At 46.1% G+C, this 18,313-nt stretch overlaps 1 protein-coding gene across 1 annotated transcript in view; it reads left to right on the top strand.

The window, feature by feature from the left end:
• Positions 1 to 18,313, top strand: part of CNTRL (centriolin) — an 857,679-nt gene that overhangs the window by 542,134 nt on the left and 297,232 nt on the right. The window contains exons 28-29 of the mRNA XM_086920986.1: positions 5,919 to 6,059; positions 6,325 to 6,451. Coding sequence (XP_086777112.1) covers positions 5,919 to 6,059; positions 6,325 to 6,451 — 268 coding nt within the window. The remainder of the gene's footprint in view (positions 1 to 5,918; positions 6,060 to 6,324; positions 6,452 to 18,313) is intronic.

Below are 18,313 nucleotides of genomic sequence, written 5' to 3'. Positions count from 1 at the left end.
CACAGCAACTCCAGTGCACAAATGAGCGTGGAAGATATTGAACTTCGCGAGTCGTCATAAGCCAAGGATGCTGTTCTAAACAACTATATGCTGATTGTGAACTGGGATGAACTACCTCGCTGACAAATCCCAAAAAACGAGGATGAACCTTTAATCAAAAAGACCTCAAGGAACTTTTTCCTTACCAAAATCCCAATAAACACTGCCCTGGAAAGCAGGAAATCCTTATTTAACAAAATAAATAGCTGACTAAAAAGGAAACTTGGTGAGCTGGAGCTCTTTTCAAATAATGGCACAACAGGCACAGTCCTCCTTGCGGGTGCAGTCCAGTCTTTGGTGCAGCCTCTCTTTGCTTTGTCCCAGTAGCAGGGCAGTCCTTGTAATCTTTCCAGTCCAGAAAGGATCAGAAGTCTGTGTCTGGGGTGCCAATGTTATGCCATCTTTGTGTTTGTGGGAGTGGAGTACTCATTAACCATTGGAGCAATAGTTCCCACAGGGCATCCCTTCCCACTTCCTGGGGATTTTGCAACCAAACAGTCCCAGAGTACCCTTCTCTGCCTGAATCCATGATGGCTCAGGTCTTCTTCCCCTGTGAAGAGCTCTGGTCAAAGTCACCTTTCCAGTAAAAGTAACCTTAAATCCGATTGCAACAATAAGTGGGTTTAATGTAACTATTAATTCGATACCTTGGTGTAATATCTTTGTTGGTCCCACATGGAAGTTAGCACTTAGCAAGGTGGTTAGTAAAACTCCAGATCTTAAAGAGAAAGTTAGTTATGGATTCCTCACTTTAGACTTACCCCCAGGCGTCAGACTGGATCCGGCAAATTTTTCCCTCAGCAGTACCTCTGTGCGTCGATAGGTGGCATCGGCCGACTCCACATTTGTCATTGCCACCATGGTCGCAGAATGACATTACTGGATCTACTTAGACGCCGCCCTTGCACACCGATGTCTGTTCTTTCGTTTTCCGCGCCAGAGCAGACGCAGAGAGAGCGGTATCTCAAGTCACTTTTTGACTCAGTTTTAGTGACTTTTGTCGACACCTGTTTTGAGTCGATCGAATCCTGGTGCACGGAGGGATGTCGCGGTGGCACGTCTTCAAGGCTAGCGACTCCTGTTGCAAATTGATGTCGGTCACGGACCCGCACCTCATGTGCTTTTGGTGCCTGGAGCGCGACCACGGCCCATTGTCGTGCTCCGACTGCCAGGCAATAAACCCGAACTCTTTGCTGGAGCGGTCCTGAACGTTTCTCGAAGCCCGGCAGTCCACTCCGTGCCGTTCGAGGTCGCGGTCGAGAGGGAGGTCTCGGGACCGGTCACGGAGCCACCACCACTACTCGTCATCAAAGTCTTCGTCTTTGGGTAAATCGAAGCACAAGAAGAAGGCGAAAGAAGCATCGTCGCTCTTTGTGTTCTCATCGGCCGACGCGGGAAGCGGAAGGTAGGTGCCTGGCTCCGCCCGAGGAGCCTGTTGGGTCGTCTCCGGCCTTCCCTCCCTTTCCGGGAGCCAGAGCGACCCCTGCCCAGCTTAGAAGCTTTTACAAAGCCTTGCATTCCATCTTTGGGCAGCCCACCTCCACCTGCGCGCCCTCTGGCCCCGTGGACTTGGTTGGGGGATCTAGACCTTCGTTGTTGGCGGTGTTGGCTCCGCTCCGAAGTTCCCCCAAGGATCCCGGCCTGGATCCGGATGAGCGCTGGTCAACCTTGCGACACCTCCTCCGGCTCTGAATCCAGTGACAACCCCCCGCCTCCTTCAACGCTAGTTGTGTCCCCAGCCAGCGTCCACTCCGGCTTCCCCCTCAATGAGGACACAGTGCTGGACCGACGTCTGTACCGGCGCTGATCGGTACTTTTGTACCCCTGTTCGCCCCAGATGTTTACTACCGCCCTGAGTGGCTCACATAGGGCGAGTAGGACTGGGACGGGTCTGTGAACCGTCTTGCAGAACAGTTGGAGGAACCTGACTGTTGAGTGGAGTTGGGTGAGGCCAGTGGTCTGGATACCTCCCCAGACCTTGGCATTTATATCTCCCCCTACTGTGGGCATGGAAGAGGGTGCATTATACGCAGTGGTGTTGCCTAGGGCAGCCGAGGCCCTAAAACTCAAGCTTCCTATGGTGGCAATCTGAAAGAAACTGTTAGTTATAAATTCCTTATCTTAGAATTACACCTAGGCGTCGGACTAGATCCGGAATGTTTTTTTCATCAGCAGTACCCCTGCTTATCGGAAGGTGGCATTGGTCGACTCCACGTACGTCGTGGGCATCGTGGTCGCCAGGATGACGTCGCAGTAGCTACATAGACGCCGCCCTCGCACGCTGACATCAGTTCTTTCTATCTTTTTCTACGCCAGCAAGCGCAGATCCGGAAAGGCGGTACCACCAATCACTTTATGACTGACTTTTTCTCGACTTTTGTCGACTTCGTTTATTGAGTCCATTGACTCCTGGTGCACGAGGGATGCCCAGCTTCAAGGCTTGCGGTTCCTGTAACTGACTGGTGACGGATCCACACTGTATATGCCTCTACTGCCTGGAGCGACCATGGCCCAAAGTCTTTGCGGTAGCAGTCCCAAAAGCTACTCGCGGCCTGGCAGTCGGCTTCACGCCGCGCGAGGTCCCAGTCGCGTAGGACATCAAGGGACCGGCCACGGAGCCACCACCATTCTTCATCCAAGTCTTCACAATCAGGGTCAGGTAAGTCAAAGGACAAGAAGAAGTCGAAGAAGTATTGTTGCTCCTCGACTTCTCCCGGTCCGTCTGCTGAAGCGACAAAGGATGCGGGCCTGGAGCAACCCCTGCCCAGCTTCATCAGTTTTACAAAGCGATGCAGGCCATCTTTGGGCAGCCCAACCCTGCCAGCGTGCCTTCGGGCCCCGCGGACTCGACTGAGGGCCCTGGGCCTTCAACACCTGCGGCTTCAACCTCGGCACCGCAGGGTCCCCTTGGATCCAGGCCTTGACCTCGTTATGCCTCCCCTGGTGCCAAAGGGAGCAACGCAGCAAAGTTTACCATCCGCTGTTGGCTGGATACCGCCGACTCACTAGGTAGGACGGTTTCCACGTCGGTAGCCCTTTGACGCTACGCCTGGTTGAGGTCGACTGCTTTTTTGGGGGGGATTTCCAATCCACTCTTATGGACACTCCCTTTGATGGCCGTTGCCTTTTGGACGACAAGGCAGACAACGCTCTGGAGCGCTTTAAGGACTCTCGGGCTCTTGGGCCTCTCCACCACCCGCCCTGTGCAGTCTGCCTTTCGCCCCTTTCGTGGCTATGGAAGGGGTGCCCTGCCCAGAGCCACAGGCCTGAGCAAGCGGTTCATCCTCTGCACAGCTGGGGATGTGGAAACCAGCGCCGTGGTTCTGGGGGCCAGCGGGCGGGCCTGTCGACCACAGCCCCCTCTGCAGCAGCCTCCAAACCCTCCAAGTCCGACCTTTCAGGGCCACCAAACGCCATTGGGCAGCAGGATTCGCCATTACCTCCCCCACTGGTGCACCATCACGTCGGACAGGTATGTTTGCAAATAGTCCAAAGGGACGACTCCCTCCTCTTCGAGACTACCGCTCCATCCATGCCACCTCAGAGCCATCACATGTTGGAGGATCATTTGGCGCTTCTCCAACAGGAAGTTTCAGCACTCTTGGCCAAGGGAGACATCAAGCGCTGTTGGCTTTTCCTAAGAACACAATTGCCCTCTGCGCCCAGTTAGAGAGAACCTCCAGAGACATGAGATCACCGGACACATTGGCCTCTTCGGCCATTTCCAAAATTTTGGTCATCGGTCCACCGGCACCCAACAGCTTATCCTGCCAGCTGCGCCACGATCGATCTATGCCTTTCTTCGGGTCTCTGATAAACTTCGCCAAAAATGTGGCCATTTTCGGGTCAATGTCCGGAGTCAATGCCACTTTGCCCTCCAAGGAGGGGTGCGGACATTCCGCCCTATGGCGGCTGCGTGCATCTTTATCAACGGGCTTACGCAGGCGACTCGCGACATAATGGGCCACCTTATCCCCGGGAACCCAGTCCGAAGACCGAGGGTGGACAATTTCATCCGGGTCCAACATATCGGAAACCCAGCAGGGGCCTGGGACGGAGTTGGAAGCCAAGACCTAGAGGAACACGCTTCCTCATCTGTATCCGGGGAATCCCCATCGTCCCCAGGGTCAGGAGAGACAGTTCTGGGAGAAGGGGGACAAGCATCAACTGGGGGCAACTGGGGTGGACTGGGACGGCTCTGGCGCCGAAAACGCGTTTTTTAAACGCGCAAATGCCTCAGCATCCACCCCCTCCGTACAAGGCTTCTTGGCAGGGAGTGACGAGGAAGGGGGGGGGGGTAGGGAGAGGGGCCTGAGGAACAAGGGCCACTAGTTTAGTAAAAGCCTCCTCCATCTTCGCCGTGAGGCGCTGCTCAAGGGGAGCCATGGCCTGAACTACCGCCCTATAAATGGAATCATCCACTGCCTGATAAAAATCGCCATCCCAGGGGATATAATTAATCCTTGTTGTACTGGCCACGCTCCTCCTGCATAGTGAGTTAAATTTGGCTCCGCAGGGACTCATGAGCGCCTGGTCGTGGTACTTAAATATGCCCAAACAGGTTTAATTTTAAGCTGGGAGGGAGCCCAGACCAATATGGGTGGCACTTAAGCGCACAATATACTGGCAAAGCCCTGGGGACACTCCAGCCCACCTAGTTACTGGGCAGCCACCCGGGACAGTGTCCCATAGCACCACAGGGAGGGTGCCTGAATTATGACCCCTCAGGGTGTTCAATCATCGATATACAGATCCACCAGGGCGTTCACTCGTGACAAAATGGGCCAAACCTACCCCTCAGGGTGTCGCACCGGGTGGCAAACAGGGGCAGCAAAGCACTCTGTGGGCAGCGCACTTGAAATTCCCCGCTTTCAGGGCACCCACTCGCGCGAACCACAGAGAGGAAAGACTGACACCTTGCGGGGAAGGGCCGCACCGCACTCAAGATCGGGGCCAAAATCGCGTTAGGCACGCACCACGCGGCCCGCGACCACTAAGGGAATCTGAAAACTAAAGCCACAATCGCCACAGACAAAGCGCTTCAGAAACCCAAAAATGCCAGGAGAAAGAAGAAAAACGACTTATCTTGCTGCTGAGCAGCGAAGAAAGAGAAAGAGGAACCAGCGCTGATGAATTATGGGAGCTGGCAGGAGTGCGGACATAGTTGAAGGACTCATGTTAAGACTCTCTTTTCTTTCCCAAGTGTTCATGGGAAATGTAGTTTTGTATTGTTGTTTTTTTCGCTGCTATGGAAAATAAAGTGAAGGAAGAAGGCATAATCCGAAGCCTCCGGATCTGCCATAGAATTGCACTAACTGTCCACGATTTTAATTGGAAAAAATTTATATTTAAAAACGTACTCACCTGAACGATTTCTCTCTGATTTCTAAACATATATGAAACATATATTAAGATACTTGCTATTTTTAGTAATTGGTATGGATCTTCTTCTTGAGTTGTGTGTGTCATTGATTGATAATTGTGCGTATTTGCAGATGTCTTTCACTCCTCTCGGTTAAGCCTAAGGCTGCTCAACCACACTACCCCTTATAGAGCGCCTTCAGATTGCTAGAGCAAGTCCCTGTCCACTTATAAGGGAATCCCTAGACTCTCTACATGGTATTTCAGGGTATTGATATAACACATAAAGTGCCAGCTTCCTACAGCTCATTTGGCTGTTAATGTGAACAATTATCTGTGTTTGTACTGGATATACAGAGATTCTGTGGTATACTGCTGGGAATGCTACTTCCATCCCTTAGTGAGACATTTTGGACAGAGGCGTAGGACCGTTGCAAGAAAAAAATGGCTGAAAAAAGTAGTATTTATGGGGATTTGAAGAGTAATGCTTGTGGTTAAAATGTTCAAATCTCTTTCAGAGCACTTCAGGAGGACATGAAAAAGTTGGAGCAGAACAAGCTTGAGCAAGAAAACATCCTGAAAGACATAAACAGTGTGGTGTCTGCCCGAGATGAAGAATTCCAGTCTCTGAACAACAAAATTGAAAGACTGACTGACAGGTGATAGTCTGTGTTTACTCTGAATATATGTGTCTTTTTAATCTTTATGCTATTGCTCTTCATGTCTAAGGTGTGCAGCTTAAGAGCCTAGTTGAGAGCTGTGGCTTTAATATTACTTTTCCTGTGATAACAAATTCATTCGAATGTTTCAATCATACACACCCTTTTCAATTGTTCTGTGCATAGCGTGCTGATGCCTTGCTATTTGATGCCCTGTCAATGTGTGTAGAAAAATGACGAATAAATTAATATTTTAATGTTTTAGTCTTCAGAAGCTGCAGGCAGACACAGAGTTGGCAGAAGGGAAAGAGGACCATTACCTCCAAATGCTAAAGGAAGCTGAAAGTGTCCTTTTGGACAAAAAAGATGAGCTGGAAAGATTGAGAGATCAGGTAAAGAAAGCAAATTTCTTTAATTTGGAATGGAACTGTTTGGCTCTCATGATTTCAACTCTGAAAAGCAGGCAATATTTAAAAGTAATGTGTTTGGCAATTGGCTTTTGGATTGAAGACCATGTGCTTTTTTATAGCTTTGAAGATGCTGCAGCACTTTACCTGCATAAGTGATACTTTAGTATCTGTGAATTATTAATGATAAAGCAGTAGCCTGCGGTGGTGGTTTGTAATCATATTAAACCAGTTATAGGGAAGTAAACTGGACATAGCAATTGGATATTAAAATTGAAAATTATGTTCTCAATGATAGTTGATTACGTTGTCTATAATATTCTGTTATGAGGATACCTTATTTTCAGGTTTTCATTTACCAATTTTGTGCATTGTGTGACCTATATGTTTGGTTCAGTTAAATTGAACTTTTTGGACTTTCACACCTGAAAATAACGATTCCGAAGGATACATCTTTCTGCAGATTCCTCACCTCTTGAATACTCTTTAAAGACTTCAGACTGGCGCAGAAAAGCTTTTGGCCTTACACTGGAAGGGGCTTCCTCCAGTTCTTTTTCGTAGTTCATGAGAGAAGTATCTGTAACAATTCTTAGATTGACACACTTGGCTTTTTGACTGAAAAGGTCTTCTTTCTCGGTTATGTTATGTTAAAAGAACTTGTTACCGCGCACGGACACCAATTGGTTTCATGGCGCTCAGGGACAGGGGGAGAGAAGGAGCAGATGTGAGTGAGGGGATTAATCATAAGCTAGCTGGAACAAATGGGTTTTCAGATTTTTACGAAAAGTGATGTAGTCAGGAGTAAGCCGGATTGAGAGAGGGAGAGAGTTCCAGGTAGAAGGAGCAATGTACAACGCTACCAATGCAGGAAATGGAAAAAAAATTCCCTTGACACCTTTATAAAGTCACTTGAAAATGCTGGTCCTCCAGGAGGGTCTGACTGTGAGACAGCCTATAATCAGCTACAGAAATGCATCATAACTGCTTTAGATAGCACTGCCCCTATTTGTACTCTAGCCAACACTAAGAAGGCCAGGAAAACTACTCCGTGGTTTACCCAGGAATTACAGTCAGCCAAATCTGCATGCAAAAAACTTGAGCGGGAATGGCGTACTAACTTTTGCCCTAAAATCAAAACCCTATACAAAAAAGCACAAACAGACTATAATAAAAAGATTCGAGTCTCCAAAGCATCCCACTATAATAATCGAATCGTGGAAGCAGAGAATTCCTCGAAAGAGCTTTTTAAGATCTTCAAGGAGATCTCTGTAATAACCTCGAACAATACATCCAATAATGATTCGGTGGACACTTGCAACAAAATCGCTAAGTATTTTGCCGGCAAGATCACTGACATCTATGCCAACTTCTCTGGTAACATAAAATCAGGCCTCGACTTTGTTGAAAGGGAAGATGCCGCTCTCACAGAATCTTGCCTACGTAGGCGGATTCGGGGTCCAAGATGGCGGATTGACACCGCCGGAGTGGAGAGCACTGAGACGGGTCCAGGCGGATACTGAAATAATGATATGAAAAGCAGCAATATAGCGTTCGAACGGCGATAAGCCTACACTGCTCTCGGAATCATATGCCATATGAGAGGACTTACTTGCACTTTTAAGGTCAGAGGAGTACCTTTCGAATGTTGCAGCTACGACTGATCGGCAGCCGCATCCGGAGTCGGCTACAGGCTGCTAGCGCAAAAAAACCTGCAGCTTCGGCACGCCAGGAATCCTTGAATGGCTGGCCGAGCTGGTTGAAACTGACGAGGTGGACGAGATCGGCGGTAATCGACTGGTTTGGCCTGCGTTCCCCTGCAGCACCGGCAACAGCACAGTCAGAGGAGACGAGCGGCAGAAGGATCAGCCGCGGCAGCGGGAACAACAGCGGGATGGCTCCGAAACCTCCTACGCGGACAACCCGCACAGCAGCGGCTAGTGGGAGAGTGACAGCCCCTCCGCTAGTTTCAATTGCGGCCACAAAAGAGTCTACAATAAACAAGAAATCATCAGTTATTAGCAACGCGACGGATGCTGCCTCAGATGCGGAACAACTGTGCTCAGGTAGGCTCGGGGAGAGAAACCCGACTCAGATGAAAGGAAATGTAGTAGATAGCATCGCTGATAACACAGCAAAGAGTCCATTTGAAAGCGCTCAAATGAGAACAGAGGAGTTTGAGAAATCTCTACAAAACAGCAGTGCTGCAGCACAGTATGATAATGTGACTATGTTAACTGGGTTACCTGTGTTACCTACATCAGGCATTATGGAGCTGGTTGGTACAGAGGAAGAGGTAATTGATCTTTCTACTAATCCAGATAAAGGCGATCCCGAACCCTCAGAGCTTTTGAACAAAGTGATTAACTCTGACATGGATATTGATACTGATACTGACACTATTGAGAGCACCCCCCACAATGAAATAACTAAGACGATTAGCATGCGTGCTGAGGGCGTGGAAGAGAGTGAGGGAGCTGAGAACAATGACAATACAGATATCGCTGAGACAGATGAAGAGTATGTTGATCTTAATGATATAGGAAATAGTACGATGTCAAAAACAGCCAAAGACAAGAATAAAATACTTATCACTAAGAAATCAAAAGGCAAAAATAAGAATAAAGCTATTAAAATTACAGGCAAATCCAAAACAAATGTTATGAAATTAATTGCTGAGAACAGCCCAATTAGACAATGGGTACAGGCCAAGGGTGGTGTAAAATCTATGGCAATGAGATTGTCTGGTAACAGTCCCGATGATCAAAATATTACTTCTAAAGACTCAAAACAGATTGCTATACCACTTAGCCCTACCCGGACTATTATTTCCAATCCGACAAATGTGACAAAAGCAAAGACCGACAGTTTTGACAAATCTGATAAATCTGGCTTGAATAAGGAATCAGCAGAGTCCTTAGGGGAGAATCTGGTGGATCAACCACACCCTCTAGTATCTAACACGATATTCATGGAAGACAACTCCGCTCCTTTGTCAATTAGTCGCAGTAATAGCAAAAGCAGCAACAACAGTAGTGGCAGTACAACCCAAGACTTGCCTGATATTCCAATTGGGTCTACAAGTGAGGCAAGTGAGGCAGTAATTACTCCGACAGAAGAGGTAACACAAGAAGCTAGCGGGCCAACAGAATGGGTTCTACAAGGGGAGGTGTCTGCTTCTTTTCAGACAATCTTACAACTTCTACACGAACAGAAGGAAGAAGCTAAAAATCACTATCAGCAAATGAGGGAGGATAATAGCAGAACTCAAACCTCTCTGCAAGAGATGGCGAGCAAACTGGGGGCAGTGTCTCAAGATATAGAGGAACTGCAACAAAGAGTGGTGGCGACAGAGGAGAAATCACAGCGGTCGGAAATAGCGGTGAATAAACATGCCTCTCAATTACTCCAGATGCAAAACAAGCTGGAAGACTTAGAAAATAGACAGAGGAGACAGAATCTCCGTGTTTTTGGTATTGCTGAGGGAGCAGAGGGGGCAGACCCGAGAGCATATATTACCCAACTGTTCCAAAAGGCATTTCCCGATCTTTCAGATTGGGATTGGGACTCTCAGATCCAACGGGCTCATCGCTTACCATTATTTCAGAAAGATAAGAGTGGCAAATTCCCACGACCGATTTTGATTTATATAGGTAATTACCTGCTCCGACAAGCTATTTCTTTAAAAGCACGGCCTAATACCCCAGTCACCATTGATTCTATTATTTTTTTTGTGAGATCTGACCTAAGTAAACTCTCGCTAGAAAGACGATGGAAACTGAAACAATTCATTGATCCAATTAAGGAACTTGGTTATCAAGCCTATCTGCAGGAACCTGCAAAGCTGAAAGTGATTAAAAATGGCCGATCTTATTTCTTTTTGGAAGTAAATGAAGTTGAAAGTGCTATTGATACCTGGCGACAGGGGAAATGACTAAAATAATAATTAAGCTAGCGTCTAATGCTCAGTGCATAGGGTTTGGCTGATTCTTTTGGTATAATTTAGTTAGCTATAAAAGTTTCTGCGGCAACTAAATGTTTGCATTGGTCAGCACGGGTTTCTTCTTTTTTTCTTTTGTGTTGCTACGATTAGTGTTGAATGCCTGGATCCTATCAGTGTTCTTTCTGCTCTCCGACTGCCAAGGGAACGGCAGTCCACCGAATGGGGGGACCAGAAGGCAGCCACTGGGTGGGAAATAGCCACTGGGTGGGAAATGGGGGGGGGGAAAAAACAAAAAAAATGCATCATGAGTATAAATATATTTGTGTTTTCTTGGCTAAGATAAACTTATATGGTTTGCAAAAATGTTATATTTCTTTTTGGGTAAACACCATGTCAGAGTTTTTTACTATGCCAATTAAATGTATCAATTAAAACTGTTAGTTTGGAATGTGGCAGGCCTAAACAGTCGGAATAAGAGGAGACTAGTATATGAAGAACTTAGGTTGCATAACCCACAGTTAGTAGTCATAACTGAGACTCACATTGCATATAAGGATAGAAGTTTATTGAATCAGTTAGGCTATGATCTTCTGGTCTGCACAGACTTCAATGCCTCAATTCGAGGAGTAGCTATACTGAAACATAAGCAGCTTAAAATAGAAGTCAACAAAAAAATGACGGATAAGGCGGGCAGGTGGGCCATGTTACAAGTGACTCTGGAAGGTCTCCAATTTATAATTTGTGGGGTTTATGCCTCAAATCAGGACGAGCCAAGAATAATTGATCAGGTCAATATGGAGTTACTTACATGGGAAGGGGAACGCATAGTGGTGGGTGATTTTAACTGTGTTATGGATTATAATATGGACACAACCAGAAAGGGTGCGTTGCAAAGGATGCGTAAGACGAGGGCTGCTATCATAGATTTGGCTAATATACATGCAATCAAAGATGCTTGGAGATATCTTTACCCACACTTACCAGGGTATACTTATTACTCATCTGCCCATAAACTCTGCTCACGCATTGATATGGTCTTTGCTTCTAACTCTATATTGTCAACTAGTAAAATGTTAATATGCCCCAGGGTGACTTCGGACCATAACCCGCTCTTATTCATAATAGAAATAGAAACAGATAGGCAACCACCTAGGCCCTTCTCCTTTCCCAGATATCTTTTTTCTGATAACAATTTTGTGGGCTTGCTGAAAGGACATATACAAGACTTCATTGATATCAATGGGTCTTCTACATCTCCTTTGATGGTGTGGGATGCATGTAAGGCTAGCATCCGTGGGTTTACACAACAGTTTGTTTGGCAGCAAAATAAAATCAATAGGGTTCGAAATACAAAATTACTAGATGATATATCTAATATCGAAGAGAGGCTATATAAGATGCTAGCTACTTCCACCACTACAAGGGCAAAAGAAATAGAAGATTTAAATTTAAAATTGATGGAGTCAAGATTAGCCTTGAAAACTATTTTTAGAGAGAAAAGTATATCTAAATTAGCTAAATATAGGCTGAATCAATATGAAAGTGGGGAGAGGATAGGAAAAATTTTGGCATACAAAGTGGCAGAAGACCGAGCCCAAACGCTGATCAAGGAAATAAAAGGCGACGATGGACAATTACATCAAGATGCTAAATCAATTTTACATCAGTTTGCTATATACTACCAAAAGTTGTACACGCCTGAAACAATCCCAACAGGAGATATTATAAAAGCCTATTTGACAGAAAATGGTGTACAGGATATAGAGGATGAGCAAGCAGAACATTTAGAAGCGGATATAACAGTAGGAGAAATACAGGCAGCTATTAACTCCCTAGCACTGGGAAAAGCCACAGGTGAGGACTCAATCCCCCTAGAACTTTATAAAAGGTGCATGGAGGAACTGATTCCTCTCCTGATGATGGTCATTAAAGCTATTGGTAAAGGGGATCAAGCCCCAAAATCCTGGAACCGCACTCAAATTATATTCTTTCTTAAAAAGGGGAAACCCCCACAAGAGAGAGGGTCTTATAGACCTATATCATTAATTAATGCTGATGCAAAAATATTTGCAAAAATACTAGCAACAAGGCTTGCGTTACTAATGCCACAGATGGTTTCACCATTTCAACACGGGTTTATCCCCAAACGTGATACTACCGTTCACATTAATACTGCTATATCGGCATTTGATGTTGCTAGGACGTGTCCCACCCCACTCGGAATGATTCTTTTAGATGCGGAAAAGGCATTTGATCGAGTGGGGTGGGACTTCCTCTGGGCAGCTTTGGTTGCATTCGGCATAAAAGGTCAGTACCTGAAGTGGGTTAAATCCTTATATGACCAACCAAGGGGTAAAGTATGTTATTCAGGACAATGCTCACCTATTTTTCCAATAGAACGTGGCACTCGACAAGGGTGCCCTATGTCTCCTCTGCTATTTGCTCTAGCAATAGAACCTTTCTTGATCGCATTACACAAGCAAGAGATGATTGTACCGTTCAAAAATGGTCTTAATGCACTAAAAATAACTGCCTACGCAGATGATGTAGCGGTTTTCTCCACGAATGTCCCTGAAGCGATATCAGGTATAGGTATCGAAGCAGATAAATATGGTAGGGCATCAGGGTATAGGTTAAATGTCAGCAAAACGCAAATAATCACAAATTTTACTTCACTAACACCAATAGATGGAATATGTAATGTTGCAACATACCTTGGGGTTAAAATCTCTTCTAATTTAGATTCAATAATTTCACTTAACTATGAATCGTTATTAAAAGAAACTTCTCTTCTTCTCAAAAAATGGCACAAACTTCCAATGGGGATCTTGGGAAGAATCAATTTAATCAAAATGAAGATCTTACCTAGATTTCTATATCTTTTCCGGTCTATACCTTTAAAAGTGTGTAATACTTACTTTAGCAGACTGGAGGGTATTATTAGCAGTTTCATTTGGGGGTACAAGAAAGCACGACGTGCGATATCTCTGCTTAAACTCCCCTATGACCAAGGTGGACTTGGGTTACCAGACTTTAAATTATACTATTGGGCTGCTTTTCTAACTCGTTTTCGCAGCCTACTCATTCCTGATAAATGTCTTTACTTCCATAAACTTATATTAGGGGATGAAGCTACTATGTTCTTCTACAGACTCAACGACCCCAACTACTTTAAACGAGTACGGTTTAAGACGATTCGAGACACAGCTAATATCTGGCGATCTATCCTTGTCAAGAATAACATCTCCTTATTTCATGCCAAAACACCACTCTGGTATAATCCAGGGTTATCAGGTGTTTTTCATGATTCAGCTACTTCTATGTTCTCGGATAATGGCATAAATAATTTGGGTGACTTGTATGACCATACTGGATTCTCTACTTTTGTAAATCTAAAGATGATGTATAAATTACCAGAAAGGGCTTGGTTTAAATACAATCAGATCAAGGATTACATTATCCGTAGAACAGGCCTTGATAGCATAACTGAATCCGAAATCTGGAACTGTATGTACAGGGAATCTGACAAGGCACTGATCAGCTGCGGCTATAAGACTTTTTCTATCTTACATAAGGATGACATTAGTAAGGTGGCAGAAAAATGGAGTACAAAGTTGGGTGTGAATGTAACACCAACTATGATAACCTCCTCACTAAATAGCCTAAATAATGCAGTTCAATCGGCTAGTCTGAAATTACAGCTGTTTAGGACTCTGTTTCAACTGTATTATTCACCTGATAGGATTCTAAAATGGGCTTCTAATAATGAATCGAACGAATGTAATGCTCGTACAAAATGTCCTAAATGTGCACACAAGGGGGCAAACATTGTTCATATGTTTTTTTCATGCCCCGAGCTATCTATTTTCTGGAAAGATGTAGCTGGTGTTATCTCGACTAAATTGGCTAGGCCAATTATACTTACGCAATTGGATATTTTGATTGGAGTCGTTGGGGTAGACAATAGATCTCGGGATCTGATGAATATACTTTTTACATGTGCCAGATTAACCATTGCCAGGGCCTGGATACAAAGTCATCCCCCTACGGTCACGGAATGGTGGCTTTTGGTCAAAGACATTTATAATATGGAAAATTCTTTAGCGATGACTAAGGGATTGAGGCAAAAACGGAAGATACAAGAAATTTGGGGAGTAATTATGTCTTAATGATACAACAGAAATATTGATTTTCAGTATTGTTATTTTGATGCCTTATCTTATATGAGTTGTCTGACACTGTATATATATGTATCTGATGTTACTCATGATGCTAATAAAAATTTAAAAAAAAAAAAAAAAGAATCTTGCCTACGTAATTTTACTGTCCCTCCCCTGGAAATATTCATGAAGACCTGCCAAAGCATTAAATCTGGTTCCCCTCGGGATCCTGCTCCTCCCAAAGTATTAGGAGCTAATCTAACTGTCTTAGAGCCGTACCTTAGACATGTGCTCCTAGTTTCTTTCTCCGCAGCCTGTCTGCCTGAAGACTGGAAGAAAGCAATTGTACTGCCCATCTAGAAAAGACCCAATGTGAGCCAGGACACCCTGGAGAACCTCCGACCCATCTCTTTGCTACCTTACCTAGCTAAAGTTGCCGAAAAAATAGCCAACACTCAACTCATGGCCCACCTCGAATCTCACAATGCTCTACATAGCTCTCAGTCTGGTTTTAGGTCGGGCTACTCCACAGAGACAGCGCTCCTAAGAGCGACCGAAACTCTAAGGGAAGGAGCAGATGAGGGTAAGACCATGGCACTCATTATGCTGGACCTCAGTGCTGCGTTTGACACTGTAGCACACTCCATCTTGCTGCAGTGTCTAAACAAAGCGGGGGTCACCAAGGAAGCATTGGGTTGGCTGAAAGCCTTTCTAACCAACCGGTGCTTTCAGGTTCAGAGAGGCAACTTTCTCTCGGACAGCATAGCCCTAGAACAGGGGGTACCTCAGGGCTCTGCTCTGAGTCCCACCCTGTTCAACCTCTATATGGCTCCGCTGGCAGAGGTGGTCCAATCGTACGGCGTAGAGCTAGTCTCCTACGCCGACGATACCCAACTGCTGATCTCCTTGTCCCAAGCTTCCTCCTTAGCTGCTGACAACTTCAAAACCTGTATGAGCGATCTTGCAGATTGGATGACTCAACACTGCCTCAAACTTAACGGCTCTAAAACTGAGGTGTTAATAATAGGAGGTAAGGATAATAGCTGGACCAAGGACTGGTGGCCACCCTGTCTGGGGCCTTTACCCACTCCTGGTAGGGAAGCGAAGAACTTAGGTGTCTGGGTGGATACCAAACTTTCGTTTGACAGCCATGTAAATAAAATTGTAGGGAAGTGTTTCGGGGTCATGAAAACCCTCAACCGCACCCTGGACCTCCTCCCCTTGGAGGCCAGGCGTACCATGACCCAGGCCCTAGTAACCTCTCGAATGGACTATGGTAACGTGCTTCTTCTAGGTACCTCGGAAAAGAACATCAGGAAACTGCAGGTATTACAAAACTCAGCAGCACGGCTAGTGCTGAGACTACCTAGAAGAGCTGCTTCTAAACCTATCCTGGCTACCCTTCATTGGTTGCCTATTAGGAAGAGAATTCTATTCAAAGCACTTCTCATGTGCTACAGAATTATCTCTTATAAAGCACCATCCTACTTGTCTGACCTAGCCGTTCCTTATGAGCCTAACAGAACCCTTCGCTCCATGGGAATGGGCCTTCTCAAGATCCCCCGTATAAAAAAATCAAGAATGGGAGGTCGCTCTTTCCGTTCGTTGGCAGCAAACAAATGGAACTCCCTTCCCATCAATATTAGGTTAGCGAACAATGAAACCACTTTCAGAAAACTGTTAAAGACCTACCTATTTGCCCTTTAGCTCCTCGCCCTCTTCCTGTACTCTGACCCTTCTCCACAGCGCGGGGATACGCCGGGAGGCGTCACCAGGCGCTTTATAAGCCCCTTTATTATTATTATTATTATTATTAACCGCATCGCTGCTGCGGCAATTTTCGCGCTGTGCGGCAATTTTAAAATTACCGCGATACATGACGAGCTCAGCTCGTCATCAGCACACGCCACCCGTGGGTGATGACGAGCTGAGCTCGTCATCAGCATCGAAGGGGTTAAGAAAAGAAAAACAGGCACCACCATGTTTCTTGCGTTTGTACCTGGGGGTAATTAAGAGATTATGGGCAGAGGACCTAAGATGCCTTGAGGGAATGTGACGGTTGAGGCTAAGAGAAATAAAGGCTGGGGCAAGTGCAAAAAGAGATTCGAAAAGGTGCAGCCCATTTTAAAGATACAGCGGGACGCGACTGGGAGCCAATGCAGTCTTTTCAACAGGGGCATAACGTGTTGGTGCTTAGGCTGTTGGAAAACCAGTCTGGCTGCCTGGTTTTGTACCAGCTGAAGCCGATGAAGGTGGTACGCGGGGATCCCCACATACAAGCAGTTCGCATAGTCAATACGTGAAGTGACAAGAGCCATAATCACAAGTATGAGAGCCTCTGAGGATAGAAACCTTCGGATTTTACCAATTCTGCGTAGGTGGTAAAAGCAGGCCGAAGTGACGGAATTGATTTGAGGCCTCATCGACAAATCACTTGAGATGATGACACCAAGGCTCTTCACAGACTTGGCTGGACAGGGGGGGGACCAAGAGCTTGGGGCCAGAAGCTAGGACACCAAGGATTTAAGGGCTCTCCTGTCAGGACCAACTCAGTCTTGCTGGGGTTGAGCTTCAGCTGGCTGAAGTTCATCCACTCATAGATGGTAAGCATGATCGATTGAAAATTACAGCAGGAGAGAGAAGAGGAATCAATGGGAAAGATTAGCTGCAGGTCATCTGCGTAATTGAAGATGGTAACAGATGAGTGGCGGAGGGAGGCTAGGAGGGGTTGCATGTAAAGATTAAAAAGAAGGGGCGATAGAGCAGAACCCTGGGGGACACCACAGGAGAGGGAAGTTTGGGGAGCAGAGAAGGTGGAAAGTTGAACCGATTGAGAACGTTGTTGAGGAAAGGACCCAATCCAGGTCAAGGCCAGGCCCTGAATGCCCGCGTTTCCGACACGGTCGATCAAGATAGCATGATCGCCCGTGTCAAAAGCGGCCGACAGGTCTAGGAGCACCAAGGCCTGGGCCAGGTTCTTGTCAGCCCCCTGTCTCAGCGCATCCATAACAGCCACAACGTCCGCTTCCGTAGAGTGGGCCGTTCTGAAACCGGCCTGCTGGTCATCTAGGAAGTGAGATTTTTCAATGAAGGCGCTCAGACAGCGAGTGACATAAGTCTCCAGCACCTTCCCCAAATAGGGGAGGAGGGAGATAGGTCGATAGTTGCCTAAAACAGTTGGATCAGAACCGGGTTTTTTAAGGATGGGTACTACGATGGCTTTTTTGAAAGCATCGGGGACAGAGCCTTTAGCGAGAGAATGATTAAGCAGGTCTAGTGGGGGACCTGGACAGGCCAGGAAAGCATCCCTCAAGATTTGGGTGGGGCAACAATCATTGGGGGAGCCAGAGCTGACTACATGTAGTAGAGAAGTAAATTCAGACAGGCAGATAGGAGGGAATTCAAGCAGACAACAGGGATTCGGGGGAGGGAGAACACAGACATTGAAGGAGGAAGGGGGGGGGGATATTGTTTTTAATAGTAGTGATTTTATGTATAAAAAATATATTTAGGGAGTCACATAGAGCCTGTGAGGGATGGGGCTGGGCAGTGACACGATATGGAAGAGAGAGTTCAGCTACAATGGAAAAGATATCCTTAGTTTTTGAGGCTGAGCTAATGATTTTCTGGGAGTAGTAAGAGGATTTGGCCAGAATGATGGATTGTTTATATAGTTTTAATAGGTCGGTATAAGTAGATTTTAGTGAGGGGTCATAGTTTCGCCTCCACCGACGCTCAGCTTGTCTG

This window comes from Lissotriton vulgaris, chromosome 5 (genome assembly GCF_964263255.1).
Source record: "Lissotriton vulgaris chromosome 5, aLisVul1.2, whole genome shotgun sequence".
Classification (NCBI taxonomy): domain Eukaryota; kingdom Metazoa; phylum Chordata; class Amphibia; order Caudata; family Salamandridae; genus Lissotriton; species Lissotriton vulgaris.
The sequence above is the reverse complement of the archived record's forward strand: the minus strand, read 5'-3'. Positions and strand labels throughout refer to the sequence as shown.